The sequence below is a fragment of the Accipiter gentilis genome, chromosome 7, assembly GCF_929443795.1.
Source record: "Accipiter gentilis chromosome 7, bAccGen1.1, whole genome shotgun sequence".
NCBI lineage: Eukaryota > Metazoa > Chordata > Aves > Accipitriformes > Accipitridae > Astur > Astur gentilis.
This window is the reverse complement of record NC_064886.1, coordinates 9,340,719-9,367,978: the sequence shown is the minus strand read 5'-3', so window position 1 is coordinate 9,367,978 and position 27,260 is coordinate 9,340,719. Positions and strand designations below refer to the sequence as shown.

The 27,260-nt window shown below is 44.7% G+C and overlaps 1 protein-coding gene across 1 annotated transcript; it reads left to right on the top strand.

Annotated features, from left to right (window-relative positions):
- Window positions 1–492: 492 nt before the first annotated feature.
- On the top strand, window positions 493–25,517 carry TSNAXIP1 (translin associated factor X interacting protein 1). The gene is made up of 16 exons (XM_049806550.1): window positions 493–597; window positions 4,046–4,136; window positions 5,811–5,914; window positions 7,189–7,312; window positions 8,750–8,843; window positions 13,070–13,266; window positions 13,941–14,076; window positions 14,873–15,042; window positions 16,471–16,630; window positions 16,915–17,045; window positions 18,348–18,476; window positions 19,945–20,106; window positions 20,965–21,074; window positions 21,920–22,043; window positions 22,361–22,467; window positions 23,316–25,517. Exons 1-16 carry the CDS (start codon window positions 569–571, stop codon window positions 23,542–23,544), a joined length of 2,097 nt encoding a protein of 698 aa, XP_049662507.1. The 5' UTR covers window positions 493–568; the 3' UTR covers window positions 23,545–25,517.
- The last annotated feature ends 1,743 nt before the right edge of the window (window positions 25,518–27,260 follow it).

Below are 27,260 nucleotides of genomic sequence, written 5' to 3'. Positions count from 1 at the left end.
GAGGCCCGGCTCCGGCCGCCAGCCAATGGGGCGCGAGCGTGGCCACAATGGGGCCGCGCGGCCCGACGGGAAGCGGAGTCTGCGCCACTCCCGCCCGCCCTCCTCTCGCCCTCGCTGGGACTGCAGATCCCGAAAGGCTCCGCGCTCGAAGCCCCGCCCCTCCCCTCGGCGCGCTGCACGCCGGGAAACGTGTCCCCCCCTCCGCCCGGCTCTGGGGAGCGCCGCCGGCCGTGGGACTCCCGTTCCCAGCGTGCTCCGCGGCAGCGCGGCGCCCAGGGACCGCCTCGCGCCTGCCGGCGTCCGCCGGCCGCCTCCGCTCAGGGGCCGGTTTCGGCCGCTCCGCCGAGGGCGGCGGTCAGCGCCGTTCCGGAGGCCTCGCCCCGGGCCCGGCCTCTCTGCACAGCCCGCCTCCCGCCGGGGCGGGGCTGCGCCGGGGCGGGGCTGCCGCGGCTGGGGAGCGGCACCAGCGCGTCAGGCACTGCCGGGGCAGCTATGGCGGCACGCGATGAGGTCCTTGGGGGGGGCGTCTCCATGGCGACGGGTGTAAACATCGCGGGCGGTGCGGGTCATGGCGGCGCGCCGCGCTCCGCCGGGCGGGTAAGGGCCGGGCCGGAGGGAGGGAGGTACCGGGGTGCGGGCCCGGCAGGGAGAGCCGAGCAGAGCCCAGACCTTCCCTTCCCGCGGGGCTGCGGTGCCTCCCCGGCCCTGCCACACATACCGGCTGGGAGGCCGCGGGCGCTGTCACACCGCCCCGCCCGCCGAGAGCCGGCGTCAGCAGAGCGGGGGCGGCGGGACACGGCTCAGCACACCAGCCTGTCTGGAAGTGTAAATAAACAGCGGGGAAGGCTTTCAAGAACTGCTCGTGGGGCTTCAGGACGCAGCGTTTCGGTTGCAAGAGCCACACTCACTCACGGCAGAGCGAGGAACTCATTGAGTGACTCCTGTAGCATTTACTTTGCCATTGTTACTGTTTATAGTTAGCTATAGTTAGTTTATCGTTTGGAAGACAGTGCCTCTCCTTACTAGTTGTTTTCCATACCATTCCTTTATCAAAGCATCCACCTCTACCATCGATACCTTGTTCTAGTTAGCCTGAGTTAGTCTGAATAGTTCAGAAGAGTTATAAAAGCAGAGATGTCTCCATTCTTTTCCTTTCCTGGAAAGAGACCGTGTCTTCTAGTACATGGGTCTTTGTTCTGCTGGCTGTTCTTTCCTCGCCTTCTGAGAGCACAGGGCTGCTCCCTGAGGGAGGGTGAGATGGCTGCCAAAGGTGACTGCAACCAAGGTGACTGCAACCCAGGCAAGGCCCTCCCCAACAGCCCTTACCTCTAGTCCTAGACAAGGACAAGTGATGAACTGGGTCCCGAATGAGTAGCTCAGAGACAGGACTGGAGGCAAGGCTACAGCATAGGTCCAAGGCACATCCAGGAGAGAGGGCTGAAGACAGTTAGAACTACAGAGTAGCTCAGGCAGGGGGTGAAGGCCCAGGCCTGAGCTTAAATGGAGCTCCTGGACCAACTGGCAAGAGAGTGCATGGGTGAGGGTCTTGGCTGAGGCTGGTCTGGGTAATTAAGGCCTGGCGGAGGCACTGACATCTGCCTGGGCTGCCTCAAAAGGAAAATTCTGGACTGTTCGTGGCCAAGCCTGCTTTTCTCTGTATGTCTTGAGCCTCCCTCCAGCACAGTGAAGGCCTAATTTATACCCACAGATAGGTTTTTGTCTTCAGATCTCAGAGTTGTATGATGCAGGTAGTCTCAAAGCATGCTATCACTACCTTTTTTGCTTGAGAGCTCCAATATGCTACAATGTCTACATCCATTCAAGAAAATTTACATATAGGAAAAGCAACTTTGATTATATTGAAGTTGCATGTCTTACACTCATAGGAAGTACCTTTCATCAAACAAGCAAGTTTTTCTTGCTTCAATTTTGCTAGCTTTTGCAATGCTGAAAAAGCCATCAGTTCCAAATCCAGGCCATCTGTACCACAGTCCAAGTAACAATCATTTTTGCTCATGGGAATAGTTACAGGTGCTTCTTTTTTTCACTTAATGTGGTCACCATGGAACAGACACCTTTCAGTTTCCAAATGTGGGATCTTGTAGTCGGAGACCCTGCTTTTGTCAGGCAAGTGAAAAGCTGTCATGGCTGGTAGCATACTGACTGCCTAGCTGACTGATGTGGCTGTAAAGATTGCCATTATCTTAAGATCCTACCCTGCAAGAAAAAAAGAGACATATACTCCTGAGTGGTAAGTGCACTCAGCTTTTATGAAAGCAAAAGGAAACAGAGAGTTCTCAGTACTTTGAGTATCAAAGTACTGGTTGCAAGTTTAGCTGTGGATAAGAAGATGCATTTCTGCATAGCTAGGAACCTTATTTTGTTTAAATGCATTAAAAGTGCCCTTCAGATTCTAAACCATGAGTTACTATATGTTTAATGGTCTGTTATATATTGGAGACTTTCAAAACGCTCTGCAATTCTGACCATAGGCCACTTCATTCTGTTCCTTGGTCCTGGAGTGTCCCTGGCCAGCAGAGTTTGATCTTCTCGGGCATGGCTCCCAGTTGCTGCCACTTTTCCATACCTCCCTGTAGCCAGGCACACAGCACAAACTTCCACAGCTTCCTCATGCCGGTGGAACTGTGCCATGAAGGCGTGTTGTGCCAGGTACAATCTTCTCGCAAGAATGAAGTGTATTCTGTGTGTCTGTGATCACTAAGCAAAATTAAAAGATGACACTGGGTTAGTTTTCTGCTGAGATGATTCCTTAAAGCAGCTTATAAAGAGGTCTGATGAGCCGTGGCAGCAGCACAAGGTAAACAGCGGGAAGATAACGGCTAGGAGGAGAGGAGATGGTATGGCTGTTCAAGAGCAGTAAGCTGCTAGATCAGTTCATGGTATCTCAAGGAATCTCACCCAAAGGTACGGTTTCTTGGGCAAGCTGACCCAACTGCTTGCAGTTTCTGGCTCCATCCTCACTGCCAGCTGCAGAATCACTCCCCCACTGAGGGGTGAACTTGCATGTTATGTTTTTAGTCAGCCTAAACTGGGTAACTGCAGGTTTTCCCTGGACTGGCAAACTAGAACAGCTCAGAGAGTTGTCCAGCATAGAGTAGAGCTAATACTACCTAGGCATCAGGAGCCTGTTGTGGTGGGGAAGAAACAGGACCCTTTCAGCAGTGCTGATCTGTTGCCACATTTCATAGAGCTGCAGCCATTTTATACACTAGGGTGGGAGATCCAACAGCCCACCAGATAGGATCTCCCACCCCAGCGCTGTGCTGGCCCTTGGTGGACTCCTCCAAGAGCTAGTCCGGCTCACCCTATGCACACCTCTCCTGGAAAGCGGATGGTTAGAGACTTCAATCTGCTTAAGGTATAACAGCTACCTGCCACCCGAGCGTGAAACCATGCAGGCAGTTGAAGGCGATGCTCAGATATCAAGCAGAGTCCGTGGTTATGTTGTGCCACTGCAGCGCCTGCAAATTCACTGTGATCTCTGGATTGCTTTATCATATCACGGCCACCCTAATTTTCCCTAAAAAACACATGCAACTCTGTTTACTTCTTGAAAGGCCTTTCACCTATACATGCCAGCTTCTCGTCTAGGAAAGAGAGTTCCTCGTTCTGTTTGTTCCATGGTTTTCTGGTTCTACTGGCTGTCAGGCCATCTGTGCTGTGGCACTACTGGCTTTGCAGGCACTTTTGGGACCCCAAATCCCAGTTCTTGACCCATGGGTAACAGGTTTCCTAGTGCTGTTTCGAATCTCTCCTCTTCAGAAGACAATTCTTTCAGGCTCACCCAGCTGCAGGGTTCACGCTGGTTGCTCTTATTGGGACAGTGAGGAAAGTACCAAATGTTGTGCCAGTTATCAAATCTCTCCATCAGTCCCTCCCTGTACGTTATCCTATTGGATGTTTCATGCATCAGGCACAAAATTAGCTGCTTACCTTAGGTACACATGGGTCAGACTCTCAATCTCCACTGCATATTTAATTAATTCTGTATATTTTGATAAGTTGCTTTCTTGCCATTGCACAGGACTGCTCCTGAATCTTCCTCTGAGATTCCAGGTTGCCAAACACGTATCAACAGTCTGAAATACATCCTGTCCAAGAAACAGAAGACTCCGGTGAGTTGAAGAATTCCAGTGCAACATCCAAACTTTAGCTAACTTGGTCAACTTTGAATCTTGCTGGAAGCCCATGGACCATCCCAAACTATTAAGAAGTCAAGCAAGTTCTAATCATTTTAATCTTTCTTTAATATATAGATAGAGAAAATCTATATGTTGCTGCTAACTCTTGCATTTCAGATTCAGGTGTCATCTTTGTGAATTAATTACTGCATTTTTAAGGGTGGAAGAAAGAGGAGAGAATATAAATGTTTTTCTTGGCTGCAACTTTATGAGTGGACATACATGCCAAATACCAAAGCCAGAACTTGACCCATGTAATTTAAAAAAAAAAAAAAAAGAAACCACATGCTTCTTAATCATAGGCTAAGAGCATCCTGCAGGAACATCTGGTCCCTAGTATGTATCAGTCTTAATAAAAATACACTAGCATGAAAAATCTATATCTAAATTATGAGAAAATAAATTTCAGGAACATGTATACCAACAAACTAATGGGAGGTTAAGGTCTATAAACTCATATGTTATTTATTTTTGGAGGTTTTTTTCATTAGCATTTTGGTTGTATTTCAGGAATGTGCCACTTCTGACAAGCTGTATGCACTACATTAGCACAAGAACTTAAAGTATTATTTTGTCCCTAGAGCTGGGACATTCTGTAAGCACTTTCTTCATTGTACAAAAGCTTTTCAACTCTCAGTAAATTGAATCTTACTGTTTCTCCAATGTAATCTTCCTGCTTCTTCCACTGAAATTAGGACATTTAAACTTCTGAGGCTTTACATTTAACTCTTTCAAGGCTTGGTGAGTCTGAAGTTTGGGTGTTGAAAGTCAAACCCCGCTGTTTGCCCATGATTAACTTTTTGTAAATTTTACAGAGTAGGGAGGGATTTGTATTGGACAATCACATACCAATTATTTGGTTGTAATAATGAAGATAAAGTAGAGCAATCCAGCATAGCTGGCTTTTTTTCCCCCGAAGAAACACCAAGAAAGTTCCAAGATAGAGATGAACAGACTCTTAACAAGATTTTGCTTTCAGAAGAGCTTGCAGCTTCTGAAGGAAAATTAATTCATCGCATTCTTTTTACTGTTCCTCAGACCTTACCTTCACTACATTCTACGCTAATGCAAATTCAGCTGTTTTGTGTAGGGTCACCAGCCTGCATTTAAAACTCATAACCTATATGAGTTACCCTAGCTCAATGTGCCTTTACTTTGAGGGACACACCATGGTACAAAACTCCCTAGTGGAAACAAGACCCAAGTGAAACCTGTTATTTTGGGTTTCATCTGGATTAATGCAAAATTCTGATTGTTTGTAAGATGCTTTATTTTCCAGTGGTCCTAGTATAGACCAAGAAACCATTTTTCACCCAAAGATGTGAACACTTTCCCACAATCATGTAATCTAGGCAGCATGAACAGTAGCTACCAGGAGATTGTTCAAAGGTGTTTAACAAATGGTACTAGTCTGGGAAGATGATTTCTTCAAAGAACAAAAAAAAGTTTACCTGGTTTTTAAGTGTGGTCAGTCCTGGCTGAGAAGAATTTCAGGGTACGGCCCTTGTCTTTCATAGGCAGTTGTATCATTTCTGGATTTTGGCTCTTTGTTGTGAGTTTGCAGTGCTCAGATACAGCAAAGGGATTCTCTCCTTTCAATCTTTTCAGCCTTCTGCTAGAGGCCATTGGTCCACATGGCCTGCATTTGCATCTGGACAGACAGTCTTAAAGAATCACAAACCCTGCTGCGCCCCAGAGGAGAGACAGTCTAGGTAAGCTCAGCCCATACTACTGGCTAAGTCACCAGGATTGCTGAAGCAGTTTTTGAAAACTAAGACTTTAGAGAGCAGAACCTCTTCCAGTGTTAGTGAGAACAATGATGTTGGGTTACCCCACAGCAGTTCAGCATAACAGAGAAGACGTTGTTCATTCTGACTAGTAGCTCTATAGGAGATGTTAAGTATTTACATAATAGTGAGTCATGCTTAGTATAAACATCATCCTAAAATGCTATCATTTAATGATTCATTGACTGCCATTATATAGGATCCTACCAGGGCTCCGAGTGCACCAACAGGCTCTGCAAGCTCTTCTCCAGTCCTAGGCACTTGGGTGCCTGGGCTCAAGACCGGTTTTGATACAGCACAGATGGACAACCTGGGACCAGGTGCTGTGAAAAGAGCTGTGTGAGAAAGAGATGTGAGAAGCCTTCACTCAGGCTCACTCACCTTTGGTTCTTGCTGGAGCTATGGTGTAGCCATGTGTCTTGTACCTCACTGACCCTAGCCTGCTGACTTAACATTGGACCTTCCTCATCACTGCAGACTTGCCTGACATCACTGAACTATGGATGATCCTGGCTACCATCAAGGGACCCGCTCTGCTATTCTTGTTCAAGTTCTGTGGTTTCCTTGCTGTCACCTTATGAGGTCCCAGCTCCCCTGGAGCACAAGCACCCAAACCCCCAGGCATGGGGGAAGAGGTTGCAGAGCCTGTTGGTGCACTCAGGGCTCTGGCAGACTGCAGGACACAGTTGTGGATGATATAATAAGGGTAGTTGGGCTTTTAGTTCTAGCTGGTTTTAATATGAAATATGCATGATAACATCCAGCAAAGGGACACTTAGCCTAGAACCTCCTGAAACATAGTATATTATCGGTTCTCTTTTCAAACAGCGGTTTTCCTTGATCCATTTTGAATAATGTAATTAGTATTTATTCTCTTCTGATACAGAAAACCCACTCACCTGGCTTTTTATACTAAAAACCATTATGAAGTTCTTAAACTCAGGAGTAGTAATAGCATGGTGTCTTGAATAGCCTCCTGCTCTATCAGGGAATTTTAAATTGTCCACTGTATGCTACACAATTTTCCCTTACCTGAGAGAATATATATGTACTACATTAAAAAAAAAAAAAAGTCCTGCTGTGAAGCAACGGGCAGTAGGAAGAAAACCAAGATCCTTGAGCTGATTTATTATGAGTTCATTCTTATGTGTATGACACACCTAAGTCCATGCATCCATTCTTTTCCTGTGTCTCTGCAGCAATAAACAGGCCCTTCTCACCTTTCCAAAGCCACGGTACTTGGAACAACTAGAGTCCTACTTAAGGAAAGAGCTGCAGTCTCTTGATCTGACTAAAAAGAACTCCCAGGAACTGAAGTTACAGGTCTGATACAAGGGTCTCTTGACTTGCAACTAAGTGCTGAGATGGATTACTTAAATTTGCCATCCAAAGGAAAAAGTAGATGAGAAGAGTAGGCACCTATGGTGGTATTGGATAAGTGGGTTTGCAGCTGATGTTAGAGAACTTGCGCAGAAAGCAGTTCATTTATATGCTGGGTTGTTGTTTGCATGTTGGGTTTATACGTTGTTGGGTTTATATGTTGTTGAGTTGTTCACATCTTCTTGTGTACTCTGCGTCTCCTATAACTGTTCCATTTTCAAATCAAAGCCCAAGTCTTCAAAAAGGCATGGTAATCTTAAATGGATGTGAAACAGAATTTAGCCACTAAACTCCTGAACATTCCTGTGTAAACCCACAAAGCAGCAAGTGTGTAGGTTCCCAAATTTTCACTGTAAAACCTCTCATTTCTCAAGTTAGGTTTCTGCATGTAACAAGGAGGGGCTTCCTCATCTAGCTCTTGTCTGACACCAGTCAGGATCCCCCAAATTTGCAGCTTCTAATGGGTCTGATCCTGGGGGATTTGTTGTGAGTGTTTGAGGACACAGCTCATGGAGACCTTGAGAACCACCACTTTAATTCAAAACACAGATAGAGTAAGAGTGGGTACTCCTAGTTTTGTAATATCCTGCAATTAGAGCATTTATGCAGACTGTGGGAAGTTTGGATTCAATTTTCTCTGCACAAATTAATGCAAATTCTCATTCCCAAGGGAATCCTGTAGTGATGGGGAAAGTGGTAGATGGAAGAGACTCGAGGGAAACAAAGAGTGTCTAATGGCAAGAGAAAACAGAGGTTTCATAAATGTGTTTCTGCTTTGAAAATATTTTTACTATCTTACATAACATGTTTAATTGTATTTAATAGTGAGGTACTCTCAGTGAGAACATTCCTTATTGCTACTGAAGTCTTCCCATGGCCCAGATACACCATGGGAGTTTGACTGTCCTCTCTGAACAAGTTTTATTCTGCCGAGAAGGACATCTGCAGAGAGACTCTCTCTGCTCTGCCAAGAGTGCCATTTAACTTAGCAAAATAGGCAACAAAAGCAGCAATATGATCTTGTTACACATCTTTAACATCCGTATTGTTACATCCTTGAGTTCTAGGCAGCTCAATCTGAACAGTATCATACTTTGGAGCTGTGTCCTGACAGACTTGATCAAAGCTTCTCTTTGGCTGCTAAAATCTTTGCTCTCCATCATGCTGTGATGCCTATCAACACGGGAGAGAACTCCACCTTCATATGATGTATTTGGGATGGTGAACCAAAGATGGAGAGACAAAATAAAATGTGTTAGCAGTATTTTTATACTTATTCTCACTGTCATTAGATGCCACTTGTGTTGGACAAAACAGCTAACTCTGAATTCTGAAAAATGTGTCACTGAATGTTTTCTCAAGTTCTTTTTCTTCTTTTAGCCCTACAGAGAGATTTTTGAATTCTTCATAGACAACTTCAAGACCTACAAGCCCTTGCTGTCAGCTATAAAGAATGAATATGAAGTTACTTTGGGTAAGCTTTTGGACTTGACCTGTCGGGAGAAAACACTAATGGAGACATGTTATTACAGAGCTTAGTTGTGTTAGATACATACACAGGATGAACAGCCTAAATAGATGTCAACTGGAAAAAACATCTTTCTGGTCCATTAGGTCTATTTCCTTCATACATAAGAAGTTGTTACTGGAGGGCTTTTTTGTATAATATTTTAGATTTTTAGATTTAGATTTAAGATTGTTAGATTTTTTTTAAATCTTATCACATACACAGTTCAGGCAACAGCAGAGTCTCAAGGTTTTTCTGGGACAATCACATTTATAGTGGAGTGTATCGTACTAATATATCTGGATGCACTTGCTCTGGTAACTTGAAGCTTGAATTACTCCTGAAGCAAGGCGGGGCAGAGAACTGAACTGACTGTTCCCTGGCCATTCTTAGTGTGCTTTAAACCTTGCTTGGCATTCAGATGCCACAGTGATACCAGTACTTTGTAAACAATCACAGTGGGCTAGAAATAGACTGTAACCAGGAGCTCATTTCATGCTGGGCACTGAGCAGCTATCAAAAGTCAACAGTTTTTTACAGGGACAGTGTCTTAAAGGATGTATGTTGTCTATCCCAGTACCTGTTACATCTACTCATAATCCCTCATTATAGACAAAAATCTTTCTTTGCACAGTATCTTTCAACTAGGTGAATAAGTAAATTTTAACCATATTTAAAACCATTTTTTTTTAAAATCACATTCTTTCCAGAACTCTTTAGTAGACATTTCTTTGCTTCAGCTCCCAGAGAGATTACTGGTGTCCATTCTGTAGCTGATATTGTACTGCTTTCTGAAGCTTTTTTTTTTAAGCATTTATTTACTGACTCCTCCATATTGGTTGGATGTGATATTTCTTTTTTTTTTCTTTGAAGTCTCTGGAGACTTCAGAGCAAAACGTATCTTTTATGATAGCCTTACTTTTGAAAATCAGCTGAATGCCAGTGAACCAATATGCCATGGTAGCAAGTATACTTGAAGCTCTAAGAGTAAAGCAAATTATTATTTTTTTTTTTAAACTGGGATTGGGATCCTCCCACCTTTCTGTATATTGAGGACTCATTGTCCTAATTACAGATTTTACCTTGCTAATGAGGCCTGCATGACATCCATCCCCTTTTAGCTAAGGGTATTGGATAGGGTTATTAGAAAGCGATTTCCAGGCCTCTTTCTCCCTACCTAGCACAGACAACAGCTTACCTGCCTGGCCAAGGAAGCAGTGATCTAATCTAACCCAACAACTCATGGCCATAGAAACAAGATGGTCCCACATCCCAAGTCCTGTTGGTGCACTCCCACTGCTTAGAACGCACCAGCTCTGCCACTCGCTGGACATATCCATGAGCTCCGTCAGCTCACCCAGCAGGAAGAACAAAGACCAAGGGCTGCAAAGTTTCATATGGGTTTAGTGAGTTGAATTGCTCAAGAAAGTGTCTGTGCTAAGCAAGAGACAAAAGCAAGTGTCTGAGAGCAGAAAGAGTACAAAAGAAAGCAAAAAGGAAGGAAATTTACAGATTTGTAGAACTGCACTCCTAAATATTTATCTTTATTCTTAAATTATGTCTGTCCTTAACAAAACCAGCTTCTTTAAAATTTGTGATGTGGCCATTCTGAGGGCTCCTAACATCAGAATTTTATATTCTGTTTATAGTCCCTCACTACAGTACTTGGAGTCTTAAGGTGTGGCTTTGGAGCTGATAAATGGGACAGTTGGCTTAGAGAGATTTCTCATCACTCCCCCTAACATGCATGCTCTATCTGTAGCATTTCAGCTCCCTTTGAAACTGAAACTAAACCTCCTTTACACCACAGCATTGTATTTCTCAGCCAGCTGGCTCTTATCTTTGTATTTAGCAGCTTTTCTTACTCTTTTTTTTCTGCCCTAGTCATACATCCTGTACTAGCTTAGCCTATATGAACATTTAAGGTGCTCACCACTGCACCCACTGCTGGGGCAGGTTCTCCCCTTAAATCTGCTAGCATTACAACATATTCCCAGTTCAGTCAGAATAATCTGGTTTACAACAACAACAACAACAACAACAACAAATATATTATGAAATGTTTTCCTAAAACTGTTCTGCTTACACTATATATTTAGCTGCATCGTTTTGGCAGCACGATGTTTGAAGTAGCTAGCACGTGCATAGCTGAGCATGCGGACCAGAGAAGGTAGCTGCCTCTGATGGGTGCAGGGGCATGCAGCCCGTACTGGCTGCTTGCAACTATTTGTCTTCTGCCAGAACTGGACATACAACTGTAGCTGTAGCTCCTTTGGGTGTAAGGTTGTGCTCAGCCAACACTGAGGTGTTATAGCATTGTTTCTGGAGTAAATCCACATGAATGTGAAGGTACTAAGCAGAATTTGGAAAATATCATCGTGGAGGAGAGAGCCATCAAATCCCTACAGTGGTTAGCTTGGTCCAAGATAAAGGTCGTGTTGCTGGGAGCTCCTCTAAGACAAAGCTGAATGACAGGGTAGGTCTTCATGGTGATGTTATCCACGGCTGAATCCATTTCTTGATTAAAATAATACTCAGGTTGCTATGTCCACAAGGCCTTCACATTCACTCCTTTGTGATGCTAAGACTTCTGGGTCCATCCAGCAATTCTGTATGTGCAATGATCTGCACCACAGCCTGAATTCTTTCCAAGTGGGAAAATGTCTGTCCTTTCTTGGCATGGGGAGAGTTATGAGAGGTCATCAGAGAGCTGATGTTCTCAGATGGCGCTGGCCAGTGTCCACACTACAAAATAATCACTTTGGCAGCCAACGAGTTGTGCTATAACTTTTGACATACGAGGCAGCTACGATTAAAAATACTGTTGCGCTTAATTTAAAGGGGTTTGCTTGTGGTCAGGAGTCTGTTGCAAAACACTCAAACTACGCCTCGAAGCAGGTTTGCTGAAGTTTTATCGTGGTCTTCTTAGCTCACAGTGAACAACCAAACAGCACAGTGGCAGAATCCCTGTGCTAATGGTCTAATTTTTGCTATCTCTTGTCCTGATACAAAGACCATAGTGAAAGAGTTTTGCAAACCCTTTGGTACAGTTATAGCATGGGAAGGAAATTCACACCCAAGTATAATGAGAAAAGTAGTTCCTGTTCTTAGAATTATGTATGCATTTTAACTTTTAAAATGCAAAATCTCTTGCATAGTATTTGTACATAAATGCTAATACCAGGTTTTGTTGAGGAGGAAAAAAAACTCCAAGTCAGATTATTCATCATCCATCAGCATTTCTATCCTTCTGTTCAGGAGAGGGAGTGAACAGTTTTGATTGCTGAATGATGCAGTTATTCACAAACAAAATGAAGCTTGCTCACAGCCTCATTTGAATCACACCATATCCTATCTTTGATCATTTTATTCTCCTGGTGGAATTCCATCTAGTCATAAAAACAAGCCTCCACACCAAGGAGGTGGCATCAGATGAAATTCTACCCTGTAACTGTAACTAGGGTATGGGAGCCAAGTCAAGTACTGTCACTAGGTTCCTCAGGTAAATCTCTTTAAGAAAAATTTTCAAGTCAAAGGGGAAATAGCTGAAAGTGAAAAGCACGCATTACAGCAGAGAAAGCGAAGAAGAGCACAAGTTCTTTACTAGATGTAGTGAAGAGAAAAGCAAAAGAAGAGAGGTCAAGGCATACATAAAAAGAGGGGAGAGTGGGCAGACAACAAATTTGTATGCAAAAGGTTGCATGAGACTGTGCATTTGGAGATGCGAAAGCAGATCGAAGTTCATGAAGAATGTGCCTTCACAAAAGAGGGTATATTGCTAATTTCCAGCTGTCTTTAGCCCCATATGCTGCCTGTGCTTAAATGGTGACACCTTCCCACCTAGTGAAATATGACAAAGCCATCAGTGCTCATTCTATCTTATCAAAACCTTAAGTACTCAAGAAAACAAAATAAAATCCTGTTCATCCTTTGTTTTCCAAACCAGGCTAAATAGCATGAGCTGAAATCAGAAATCCTTATGAAGTTCAGACACACAGCTACATAAAAAATGGGATATAATCCCAAAAGATACTACTCCCAGTCCTTAGGCACTCACCAGGCCAAGCAGTAAAAGCTCCATGTTCAGTCCCCTTTCCCACCAGCCCTGTTTTGGCATTGAATATCCAAGAGCCCAGGTGAGTAAAATTCAGGCTTTGTTGCTCATTGTGAGACCCCACCTCTGCTTTCTTTAGCTCATCAGAAGAAGACAATTCGTGCCCTAGAGCCCCTGAAGGCTATGGTCACAACTGTCTCCGAGGAGTGCACTCGGCAGATACTGGCACTACAGGAAAAGGAGAAAGATGAAATAAGTATGTTAAAGCAAGAGAAACAACGTTTGTTAAAGTTCATTGACAAAATGAAAGAAGAAAAGAATTCTCTTCAGACTCAGGTAGATTATACAATGAGGAGTCCAATATTTCCCAACTGCAGTTGGGTGCATTTTATACATCTGCTCTCTTACCTCCCAGCCTCTTATCCTTTGGTGCAAGTAGAAGTTCTGGAGCAGGCACTGAACATCTGGTACAGTAGTGATGCTGGATCTTGGCCAACTCCAGAGAATATCCTGTTCCCTTGGGACAGGCTGTGCTGCCACTGTCAGAAGTCTTCACTTGTATCTCTTGTCCCATCTGGCTCTTCCAGTGTCGCATTTGAAAGGGGGAGGAAATAAATATCTTCCTGGTACTAATGTTTTAAGTTCTTATGTAAAAGTACATGCACTCTTTTACAACATTGTACGCTTAGTATCTTTAAATATGTATCATTCATCTTAAATGGTGTAAGTCAGATCATGAAATCTATATAATTCACTCTCTAGAAGGCTAAAACTCAGATGGAGTACCCTTTTGCACACTACTTCCAAGTTTGAACCCATCATATTTCTATCGGGCCCATCCCTTTCTACAGCATTATCACTTGCCCACTCTCCTGCTCCAGTTTTTCCCCACTTTGCTTCCCTTATCCCACTCTCTGCTCCTTAGTTTCTGCTCTAGACCCACCAAACCAGTCCAAGAGTTCCCACTGATGCCATGCTCCTGATCAATTCAAGCCTCTTGTTTCCTGCAGGTGGAGCATCTGCAGACGAGCGTGGCTGAGGAGTATACTCACTATCTTAATGAGTACAGTGCCCGCAAACTGCTGCTAGCAAAACTGAATGATATGCATAATGAACAGCTGGACATGACACGTCACCAAGTCCAAGGTAGAGAGAGCAGATCTCTGTAAGAACCTGTCCTGCACAGACACCCAAATGCACACCCATGGGTGCAGCATTGCAGTAAAAATTCAGAGTATCTCTGAAATATCTTCAGATATGCTTTGATTCTTAAAAGAAGTTAGACAAATTCATGGCCAAGAAGTCCATAAACAGGTAGGAAAGGGAATAGGTAGGGATGTACCTACTAGTCTGATCTGATTCCGTAAGTCATTGCTTGTATTCTTGTACGCTCTTGCTTAGCCCAACAGGTAAATTGAAGGCAGGAGCTGCCCAATGCAAAGGTTCCTTATGTTTCTGACTCCAGTGCCAACAGTCAGCTGGCAGCGTTGTGCCTGTCCACAAAGATGGACAAAACTGCTGAAATTCAGGTGTCACAAATACCTGGCACAGAGGTTACTCATGGTGGTAGGGACTTTTTCAGTACATGATCTCTGTTGTCCACAGCAGGGTTACAGGCACCCACAGTGCTACTGCTTCTCACTTGCTGGCTATAGCCATTGCATCTGTATAAGCCTCCCCCCATCTGTGATCCTTTCTGTTAATCGAAACCAAGCCTGAGCCTTTGAATATGTATGTGTGCACGGGAGAGGAGGCAAGACAGAGGGTGGGAATGTGAACACTGCAATATACTCCTGGACGTGTAGTTCTTTACAGTCTATGCCCATTCAGCTTTTGCTGACACTTTGTAGGGTTATGCGGTCTAAGCACTCAGTAGACAATTTGGAAAACTAAAACTACAATTTTGCTGTCACGAGCTTTCATCAATGGCTGTTGTTTAAAGACATCAAGGGTGAAGATGTGGTGAAGTTAACTTTGGCATTAAAGGTAGCTCGGCAGGACCTCACAAAAGCCCAGGTGAAGCTGAACACCATGACAGCAGATTACGAAGATGTTGTGCCCAGGAGAGATTTTGAATCACTGGAGAAAAAATACTCTGATTTACTTCAGGAGGTGAGCATAAGCTCCTAATTTTCAAGCTATACCACATAAATACAAACATAACATGATGCTTCAGTATTCAGGTTGAGATAGGGACTCAGTAAACCTAGAGCTCACATAAGGGCATTTCTTTGTTCTTTGTACATGAAATACATGAAAAGCCACTGTCTTCTAATCCCCAAAAGCTCCCTATCTATTGGAATCACAGCCTGACCGAACAGTATACCATCACAAACCCTTACCATCAGGTTTAACTGAGTTGACACCATAAAAGCAATAATGGCCCACAGACCACCAAGAGCCCACAGATTACAGCTTGGGAACTACTGTCTGAAGTCATCATATATATAAATAAATGAACTAGGTTCACCTCACATACATTGCACAGTTTTGTCCAGACCACAGCTGACCGAGACTACTGCTGGCCTATAAATGCTTATCCATCTGGCTGGGTTTTTGCCTTTTCCAGTAGTATCAAATGGCTTCTTTAGACTACTGGAACTCCAAGGTCATCAACCCAGCTATGGAGCTGATCAAGGCATTTTCCAGCTGTGAAAGAACTGGACTAGGTTCCTCGTGTTGCATCCGTTTGCTGCCTTTTCAAAAGAAATGTTTGACTGCTTAGCTTGCACTGGAGATGTACAGGAGCAATGCCATGTCACATGCAGGACAGCAAAGGGACAACACAGACCAGCGGCTACAATGGGGTCTGCTTCCAACCCCGCAGTGGCACAGGGGCAGTGACTTGATCTCTAGGAGGAGGATGAACAAGAGAACGCGTTGAATCCCACCACATAGTGCACAGCTGTCAAGAGGGATGAATGAAAACCTCCATTAAGGCAAAAAAGCACTACCTGTCTTTGTGCTTTGGAAAAGCAATCCTGGGCTGTTCGAGCTACATTTGGGGCATTGGCAGCTCCATTAGCAGCTCCATTGGCAGCTCCATTCCAGCCCTGACCATCAGCACAGCTTGATCAACTGTTCATGTCCCTATATCATGGCATAATAAATACCGACATAGCCCTCAAAACCCAGACTAGAGCTCTGAATCACAATGTACCTTTGTACTAGTAGAACAAAGATAAATGGTATAAAAAAGAAACATTTTCTAAATAAAGTACAGCAGATCTGAAGGGAATGCATGTAAAAATTTCTAGAACAGAAGCCTATGTTTCTCCTGCTCTCTCCTAGCAGATTAACATCTATTTTTAAACACAAAAACAGGTATAAAAGGGTCATTGACATGTTTTGTCAGAAGTTTTTGTAAATGGTAACAATAAAATTTAATAAATTATTTATTTTTCTTCTGATCTAGAAGCAATAAACCAGGGACACCTCCAGTAAGCCTGTAGACTACACTGCTCACCTGAGCTGTCTGACAAGAGAAAATTTCTGTTACTCTGGTTATTTTGTTACAGTCCTCCTTTCTATATCCTTTAGATGAAGGCTCTGCAGAAAAATTTTGATCAGCTCCATAAGGAATATGAAACACTGCTGGAAATCCACAGAGAGACTGCAGAAGAGCGAGACAACTTCTGCACTGAACTCCAGCGAGTTCAGCACAACTACACGCCCCGGCCAAACTGGCCGAAGTGTTCAGGTGCCATATGTATTCAGTAGTGGTTTGCTTAAGGCAGCTCATCTTTAAACACTTTGCTGTGGTGCATTTCTTACCTGCAATGCCCTGTTTTCTCCTAGGCTTTTAGGAGTGGCCTGAGAGGAGCTTGCAGGGTATATTCCATTTTGCCTTAGACATCTTAGGAGACAAACAAGACATCTAGAGATCTGTATTGATTGTAAGGCTCCTAGTGGGATTCACAAAAAAACAGTATGTGTGGGCACATTCTCCTCTTCTAGGAGCTCAGCATCTTTTTGCTTTTGCAGAGGTGATTCCTGGTGGAGCTGACCGGTGGGCCTGTCTGGCTGAGGGGAAGAGCAGCAGTCAGCTAGTGGATGTGCTTCTGGAAGAAATAGGAACAGGAGCGCTAAAAGAGATAAATGTCTTCCCTGGATGGGTACGTGCAAGCTTTCTTCTCTGCTTGTTTCTACTGAGATTAATTGGTAGTAAATATCCATTAGGAAGGTGGGTGAATTGGTTTCGTGGCTGATGTCTTCAATATTCACCTTCCCATTAGTGTAACCACCGAAAAGTTTAAAGCTAAGAAAATTCAGGTGCATTAGAAAAGCTGAAACTGAGAGTAAGCATGCTGAAATAGCTACACTTTACAAATATGCTACATGAATCATCAGACATGCAGGTATTACTAGTGGGCTAGAGCCCCTTACTAATGCTGCACTATAGGGCCGAGACAAATTAACAGCTTCCTGCTGCTGAAAAGCGTTGTCCTTCTCCCCTGTCCCTATCCTCTGCTACTGGCTGCAACAACAGGGAAGTATCCAGCAGAGTAGTACTTTTTTCCCCAGGTTAGTTCTCTGCTGATGAGATGAACTCAGACAAAGCACTAGAATGACTAAGAGTAAGTAGCAAGACTACATAGTAGGGAATGACTCCTTTTTGTGGCATCAGGAAGTTAATTCAACTCACACTGCCCCATTGCACTGCACCCCAGCACGTGGGAGAATCAGGAAATGATACAGGGACAAGGAAATGTTACAAGGATTCTTCACATCATACCAAGCATAACTGCATCCAAAGAATTTCTCAGGGACAAAGTAACATTTTTCTAGTCCTTCAACATCTTTTCCTCAGCCTTTCCAGAAGCTTGAACTGTTTGCCGTGCCATTCCTGGAAGCCATTTCCAAGGAAGATCATTCCTCTTCTATTCTTGCTGGGCAGAACCTCTCAACAGAGTCCCGTTTTGTCTAAGGACAGGTTTGTCAGCTCACTGCTGCCGAGAGAAGGTCCCACACCCTCCGCTGCAGCTATAGTTCCAGCTGAAAGCCCCAAGGTGACCACAGAGTTTCTAGTACAACACAAAGGGCTTTAACATCCCTCTACTGTAATAAATGATTTATTGACTGCAAATATATTACACTAGTCATCAGGTATGCTCGCAGCTGCCTGGACACAGCAGGGAAGGCATCAACCAACATCACTCATGAACTAATTTTTAAGTAGCGTAACTGTAGGGAACAGGCAATGTGGCTAACATGGGCCCCAACTTAAGCAGGTCCACGCTGGACCAGTTGAGGCACACTGCAGAGGTGCTGACAGATGTGTTTTACAGTGCTGGGAATGAGACTCACACAAATGACTCATTAAAATGGCTTTAGATGCTGACAACATGGCTTTGGTGCTGCATCACTGCCAGTGAGGGGAAGGCCTTACCTAGATCTGTTTCTTTTCCATTACTTAGGGCAAAGGTGACAAAGTTCCTGTGTACCTGAGACATGAAGGTGAAGTCAAGAACAAAAAGCTGACTAAGAAGGATGTGGTGAACATTCTAAAGGATGTCTGGAAGGAGAAAATTGCACTAGAACAGCAGGTTTGTCCCATTTTCCTTCTCCACAAACAGCTTTTGCTATGACAGTCAGTCCAGTTTGGGAAGCCACGGTCTCACCCATGTCCTGACCTAGTGCTTCATCTGTATCGAGCTGTACTGCCTCAGCTAGCAGTAACCCTGTGCCTGGCAGGGCTCCCCAGGGATCTGACTCATGATTTAGGACAGTGTCATGTGGGTAACTGGAATACCTCCATCCCAGGCCTAAGAGGCTTATTCTGCAGCTCCTGCTCCCAGGACACTGCAAATTCAGAGACATTCAGGAAACCAGAAGTCAGCACTGGTTGCTTTGATGTCCAGGGCCGTAAACTGCAGTGGTCCAGCAGCTGTTGCAAGAGCAGCTGAGCTGTCAGTGAAAACTCCTCCACAAGGCAGGGTGCCCAAGGGAGGAACCACTGCAGTCACGCTGAGCTAAATCAGCCACACTCATGAGTCCGAGACCTCAGATACATTGAGTGCTGCTATTCTGGGGTGTGATGGTCTCTGTAGACCGCCATGCCATCATGAGTACGCAACGTCTGTTCTTAGGTGGTGGAAACCTTGGCGACATCTGTGTGGCCAAAACATGGCCAGTGTTTTTTGCTGGGGTTGATTTTAACCCATGCCAGTCCATTATTAAGCTCCATAGTGTTTGTGCCCATGCAAGACAGGAACAAGTGGCACTGCAGGAAAAATGAGGAGCAGGGGCAAAAAATATAATATACGTTAATTCATTTATCAATATAAAAGTAGTTCGGTTTTGTTACACAAAACCCAAAGAATTTCCCCTTCTTTGTGGGCAAAGACGGGTGGTTTTGGAGCAACAACTGGAGGCCAAAGGGGTGAGGTACGTGTCCTTTGCCGAGGAAGATATAGGTTGCCTGTCTGGGGCAATGCAAGAGTCAAAAGGAGAATAAAAGTGGCTGTTTAATTCTTCCCATGATAGGGAAAAGTATGACACCATCTCCCCAGATACTGCACAAGCCCTGTTACTGTGCCTCAGTCATATGAGAGCAACCTTGGGAGAGACAGAATCACTTTACAGGTTTCTTCTTTTGAGTTAGAAGCCTAGAAACATCTTTGAGACTGGCCCTAAACAGCTTACTGCTTTCTATGCCAGCTGTCTTTTACTTTCAGCTTGGTTTCCTGAGGAAATAGGGTGGCTGCAACCACTGGCTCTGCTTCTCTCCAATAGCTGCTTCCATTTCTCAACCCATGAGCCAAGCTCATCTAAATCTGACAGATTGCCTCACAGGTAGCAAGTCTGTGAACTTACCCACATTTAGAGAACAAACTTGGGAGAAACATTTTGAATGACCTAATAACAGGGAAGACTCCAGCCAGCCCTAGCACTGTGTTAGCACTGTGTGAGATGCCCAAAAGACAGACATCTGTACACAGACACCTAGAATCAAACGGGCAGATTTGATTTAGTTCTGCTGCTTATGGGAGATACTCTCTTGTTATCCCTCAGACAGGGAAGCGATCCAGTCTTCCCGAGTTCTTTCTCAGCTACCTGCAGAAGAAGTACGGAGATGCCGCTGCCATGGAATGGTCTTACACCCTCTACGAGAACATGCGACTCTGTCAATCAAACCACGTCCTGAGCTCATTCTACAACATACTCACCGGGAAGGTAGGCAACCTGCAACCCAATGCCGCCCTCTGCCCAGACATCCCTGTGTGACAGGCCGCAGGCAAGGGAAGCATTCCTCTGCAAAGCAGCTTCACCTCCCATTCCTTACCCTGGGAAGCTGCACCTTCTCAGAAGAATAAAAGTAAACACTGACACGCGCTAAAGAAGGGAACCCTGTCCACGCAAGACATGGCAGGCTCTTACTGCTCCCAGCAGAGCTTCTAGAAGACCCCATTTCTTTCAAACACATTAGTCACAGTGTATCTGTTTTCTCTGATGAGAGGCTTCTGTTTGAAAGACTTACAGGCCTTTTTGTCTCAGTAGGTCTTTCCTGAAACAGCTCACGGTCTGTCCCTGTGCAGTGTTTGTGAAGATCAGGACACAATCTCTGAACTGCAGGGCCATGCAGGCCCTGGCAGCTTTGCTTCTCACTCCCCAGCACTGCGTCAGAGCTGGAGGGCTCTAGCTACATAGCCACATCTTTTCATCTCCCACAACAAAACCACATATAACCTCCCCCCACCCCCCAAGTCCTCTTATATTTGCCCTACTTATGTCTTGCTTGTAAGTGGAAAAGTGGCTGGGACTAAGTGCCACCATCTGGGGCAGGGAGGCGGCCGCCATTTGGGGGGGATCCAGGGTGTGTGTCTGCAACTGAGGGTTTAACAGTTTAAGGAAGTTGTTCAACAAGAAGCCACTGTGTTGCTTGCTTAATTATTTGTAAATTGCTAAAAGCTGCTCAGGTAAAAGTTGCTTTAGAAGCAAGCACAATCTTTTTGCAGTTTTGATTCCCTCTTGAAGGTAGTCCAAGGGACAGATGGGACGGTTACTGACCTGTGAACCTTCCCTGTTTCACAGGTGGGTGAACAACAGTACCACAACCAGAATCAGCTGATTTCCAACCTGCAAAAGGAGCTGGCTGCCTGTGACAGCTCAAACAGCGGATTCCTGACCAGCAAGCAGTTCAGGCAAGAGGCCAACTGTTGCCCACTGAGCTCTGCCCATGTCTGGCTCACATGAGATGTTGTGATATGCTGAGTCTGTCTGCTTTGCTTATCTGCCAGTGCAGCCAGGGGAGGAGGTTTTTCTCTCTTTTAAATTCCTATGCGGACAGCTCTAGCAAGTATATACTCGTTAACGTCTGCATTAGGTTTAGAATAATGTGAATACTGCAAGTTTTGAGTAGTGCAACTGAAGAGGCCTGAGAGCAGACATGGGGTGCTTCACACATACAGTGGGACAGGCTGGCAGCCCCTGCACCCTGCCATGCTCCCTGAGGGGACACGGGACCCTACACAGTGCTCCCACGAGCTCCTATGATAGGTCGCAAAGCACTTGTGTGAATTTTGCTACAGGTGCAAGGTTTGTTAATCTTCTCCCAGTTCATCAATCAGCTGTGCCTTCTTAACTGAAACCCTAAATACAGCATTGCTTTAGGCCATGGCAGAGAAGAGAAGCAGCAGCCATTTCCAGCACTTAGCTGGGAACATGGCTCTGGTACAGACATGCTAACCAATTTGGTCTGGGGTACCAGATAACCCATGCTCACAGTTGCATTCAGAGTTTCCCACATGGCTCAGCATCCAACATTCACCTGAGTCCTAAGCTCTGCTGAAAGCTTTGCCCTTGTTTTGGTGTCTGAAGGTGCATGTGCTTCTCAAATAATGAAAGCAATGAATTTTTGAAGATCTGGCCCATGGAATACGTGCACACACTGGTAGCCTAAAAAGACAGCCAGCCATGCTGGCAGTCGTTAAGTGCTCGTACTGTAACAGCATACACATTTCTGCCCGTATTGCCTGTCTCCACACAGCACGGCTCTGAGGGAAGCTTTTCCCCTGAAAAGGAAAGAGTCAATCCAAGAACTACTTGATGCAAGCAAGTACAAGCTGGACAGCACTGAAGACCTCATTGACTACATATCCTTATTCAAAGAAGTAAGCTGATGTTACTTAAGTTTTCCTTTTGATTCAGATTAAGCCTACTTTAGGGATTAAGTTAGTTTTATCAGACTAACAAAGTTGCAATGCCTTCCACAAGCTCTAACACCTGAAGGCCATCTGCAGACAATGGCAATGCAAGCTTGTGCCTTTGCTGTTATAGGAGTTTTTCTATATTCTTGCTCTTTATTTCCACTTTTCACATGGAAATTCCATTTCTAGGAGAGCTGAGTTATTTTAATACATATCAGAGGGCAGCTCCTATCCAGACTGGAACACATATTCAGTGCTAACACACCTGTAATTTCTTTCAGGATGAGGAAGGGAACACTGAACCTTTCGTCGCAAAGCTGAGGAGCCAGTATGTCAGGGAGAAGCAGGAATATCTGAAACAGCTGAAGAGCAAGCTAGGAGATGTAATGTAAGTCTGGAGGGAAGGGGCTGATGGGGATAGTAGATCAGGACAGTGCGTGCAGAGGGAACCTGCTGCGGACACAGGAGTGTGTGGCCAGTGCAGTGTCCCCCTGCACTACAGAGGGCCCCTGTTGTGAATATTGCAGTAAATAGTGAAACCTGGCCGAGCCCTGCTCTGCGAAACACTGAACAGTGTCAGTTCCTGACACAAAGGACTTGGATACGGCAGACAGTGAGTAGAGAAGATTGGTTGTACCAATGATCCCCCTCAGTACCTGAAGTCTCATGTCTCAACATTCCTCAGCTCTCCAAATATAGCAGTAAAATTCTGTTCATCCTCAGAGATTGGTTCTGAGGAGCGGGAAGAGCAAACAGGACTGAAAACTGCAGATTTAAAGGTGCAAACCTGAGAAATAATTCCACCTCAAAACAAGAGGCGGTCACTGCATAGAGAAAAAGCCTGGTGCTATGCACTGAGCACTGAGGAGAACACCGAAGGTGGGTATATGCCCATGAAGTTAAGTACTGTCCAACGTGGGCACTGAATTAGCAAAGGAAAATGTAGTTCTGTAACAAAGGATATCACAGTGCACAACAGAGTGAATTTAAGGTCTTCCCAGGTTATCACAAGTCTAACATTTCCTCACTTCTGTTCAGTTTGAAATTTAGTACTTATCAGCTTTTATTACATGTGTATTTAAAAAACAAAGGGATACTAGTAGAGGCAGAGATAACAATATCAAAAGACATCTCTGCTCTGTATTTCAAGCAACATGGATTCTCACTGTGGCACAAATAAGTAAGTATTCTTTTCACATACTACAGCATAGCAGTGACCGAGTTGTTTTTGAACAGAGAGGTGAAGGCAGATGACCTGAAGGGTGCCTTCTACACAATTGATCCTGATATTGATGATCAGACGCTAGATACCTACATTGGCCTGGCTTACCAGGTCCGAAGAGAACAGCCAGGCCAGGAAGTTGTGCCTGTGGAAACTGCACTTGAGAGACTGCTTGCTGGAGATGTGAGACGAGTCGGGCCCTCACCCAGGGAGGGAAGCACGGCAGGCTTTGAAGGACAGTAAGCAGACTTCCAGTATTAAGAATAAATGAACTGTTTGATCTGCAGGTTTTGATACCAAGCTGGCAGCCAGAGTTACTGCACTAAATACTTCCTTCCATGCATACAGAGATACACCTAGTAACTAACAGTTGAGAGCATAGTCTAGCTTGAACTATCAGAAGCACTTTCAACTTAAGCAGCAAAGCATTTCAATACAATTTTGCAGCCTCCACAGAATCATTTCAGCTCAGTGAGACTTGCAGTGGGAGGTTGCCTGATCCCCAAACAGAGGCTTCACACCCCACAGCACTGGGGCACCGCAGGGTGTTGGGCTCTCTGCTTGGTAACAAAACAACTACACTCCAGCAGCCATTGCTAGAACCTGAGAAGCCGTCATCAAACTCCAGCCTGTGAAATAGCTGCTTTAGCCCTTGGGCCTTACAGTTGTTTGGCTCAAAGGCAAGGTTTCAAAGACACATTTGCAAAATAAAGTGCCATCAGCACAGTGTGTGTGCCCATGAGAGGCGAGTTCAGCTCACGCCAGGTTTGCTATCGTGTCTGTCCCCAAGACTTTTAGCTTGGTGTAGCTGCTGTTGTCCGCTATGAAGTCACTTCAAAAGAAATTTGAGTGCTGCCCCACGAGTAGGTTTAACCAAACTCTGAGCTGGAGAAGTAATTCAAGCACAGAAACACTGAAATCTGTTCCTTGCTTCAAAGAAGACACCACATGCATTTTGGTAACTGCCTTGCCAACCACTGGCATCAATTAATCTTTCCTATTCGTTGACGTGCTTTCTATCCAGCACATAGCCCTCTCCAGGGAGGGGAATAAGGGTTCTTGAAACAAAAACCCGTAGGAAAACAGCTTTGTTATGGTTGGGCCTCAATTGCCGAGTAAGCGGAGCAAACCTGAGAGGCAAACCCCATTCTTCTCACAACATAGTTTGAAAAGTAGAAAGGAGAAAGCTGAAATCAGAAATTGTCTTCCTAAAAAACCCCACAATTTTTGTGAGCATTTGCAAAAACTGACTGCATTTGTAAACTGGAAAGGCATCACAGCCTGTGCGACAGAGGAAGTACCACCCAGAGGTAGGAGGCCCCTGGGATTTCTGCTTTGAATACTGAATTTGCTGAATACAGGCACTTCCAACACAAATCACAACATACCAGGAAAGGAACTGTGTTTTAGTGAACAGGGAGACACATCATCTAGCTAGAAACCAAATGTCCTAACTGCAGGTATCTCTAGGAGTATTCTGAAAGGAACTATGGCAAAATTCAGTATATCTAAAGAGGACAGGGAACTTAAACACGAAGAAAGTGATTGGTAGATGAACATCAAATTTGCAAAGCTATTCAAAAAAGCCCCTAATGGGGATGTAAGAGAAAGCAGTGGGCTACAGAGAGCAGGAATCGTTCATTTTGCTTTACCCCAAGGATTTTAGATCCCTATGAGTTAATGGCTGTTTACAGGGCCAGGTGTCTCTTTCTTCTGCCCTTCCAGTTACATTGTTAGGACTTAAACAATGTGTCCCTAAAAGTCTTGAATTTAGTTAACCCTGACTTCACTGCAACTGGATGCTGAACACGTCTCAACAGAAGAGAAAGACCAGATGGGAAGTCTTACCTCTCCCTCTCACAAAATTCCCAACAGTTAAAGCCCCATCATCTCCTGCCTTCAGCTGGAAGCTGTTCAGGTCAGGAACCTGGCAGCGGAGGAAGCTGGTTGCAGATGTGCGTCCTCCTAGCATGGCTGCAGGAGGAGGCAATACAATGGAAGGAAAGAACAACCAGCAGCTTCTTCCTGGGAAATCCTCTCCATTCTCTTCATAGGAAAAGAGGGTTCTCACCATGGTTTAGCAACAGAGGGAAAAGGAGTTGGAAACTTCATTACTACTTCAGATCAAAATTTTCAAACTCTGGCATGCAAAGCCTCCTTGAGGACACACTTGAACAGTCCCATAATGACAGAAAATACATTTTTTAAAGTACAAGTTTTGCATTATGTTTGTTCAAACAACAAAGCTGTTTCCTTTTGAATATTGCAAAAAAATCCCCTTTGTTGTATTAATGGAATTACTTTTTAAAAAAACAAAGCAAAACAAAACTTGAAAAATGACTGACCTTTGTATTGGTATTGCCTGCCAAAAAGATTTTAACTAAATTGGTCATAATTTCCTTCAGTTTTGTGCAAAACCTGTTTAACTTGCAAGCGTTACTGCCAAGAGCTGGGTTGGATTTCCAGTAGACCTTATTAACTGCACCATTTGGCTGTAGTTTTAGGAAACTCTGCTGTGCGCACAACTTAATCCAGAGACAAGGATTCATACTTGGCAGTGGGATTTAGGACAGGTTTAGGATGGGGAGAAACTAGAGGGTGGCAAGCATCCTGTGTGACCACCAAGCTGGCTGCACCGTTGTAATTAGAGCCTGTGCAGACTGTCCCGCCGCAGGAGCATCAAAAGAGCCAGCAGTGAGATGATGTTTGTGCTGAGCTTTGACTTACCCCAACTGGACGTGCTGACCCTGCTCAGCCTCTCTCTATCCTGTTTGAGACTGCAAAGCAGCAGCCTTGAGCCATCCCATCTTCACAGACATCTGGAAATTTAATTAATCAATTTAAAGACTCAAGTCTAAGTCAAATTAATCAATTTAAAGGCTCAAGGTTTTCAAGTTCAAGACAGAGATGCTAAGAATTAGGGGGAAAAAATAAAATTATTAATTTTTCTTAGAAATTAAGTAAGCATCATGTCTTATCTTGGGAATTACAGACTAGCTATATAAAAGGAAACTGCAGTAGACTAGTGTGTCAGACTGACCCCCTGGAAAGACACTGAAGAGCACACCAATGAAAAACATGCAAAGTTGGATATCCATATCCATCCCTCTGAAACTGGTGTGACAGGTGTCATTCTTTCCCAGCTTCTGAGTTGTTTTACAAAGTCACGGTCCTTTGCATCTGAAGTCCTTTGCTGTGGCTGATTCCTGGTGTGCTTTAGGTTCACTGTAAGCAGTAAAATCATTTACAAGAATTTTGCTTTTATCATCTCCCTACTTGAGGAACATAAGGGACTGCAGTGCAGATGAGCTCTGTGCAGCAACCACCTGTACGAAACTGCAGGTGGAAAGCCAAGTGGCACCGTGCACCACGGCTCACACCAGGAGCAGAACAGCAGAAACTGCACGGGTGTGTTGAACATGCAGAGGATTTATTTGCACTTTTACTTACAGAGTCACTGCTTGGATCTTGCAGCTTTGGATCGTGACGTGGGATGCCAGCACACAACAGTAGCAGGCTGACCTCTGCAGAGCAAACTGCAGTTCATGGAGCTGGACCCTGCTTCACAGAGCAGCTTCTGGCATGGCCTGCCTCCTTGGTGGCACTGCCAGGCAGAAGCGGTGACTTTCCAGATACATTTCTGTGTGTAGACAGGGGACAGCACTGGGGCTGGCAGAAAACAGCTGGTGAAGCGCAGCCTTCAGCTGTGGGGTTACACCACCTGCAATGGGAGGGGGGGGGGGGTTGTTAACCATAACTGCCTGCCAGTCACCCACCCAGCTGCTCTCACTTGCCCTCCTCAACAGGATAGCAGGAAGAAATTAGATGGCAAAAGCTCATGGATTGAGATAAAGACAGGGAGATCATTCACCGATTATTGTCACAGTCAAAACAGACTTGACTTGGGGAGGATTAATTTAATTTATTGCTAATTAAAGAAGGATAGTGAGAAACAAGAT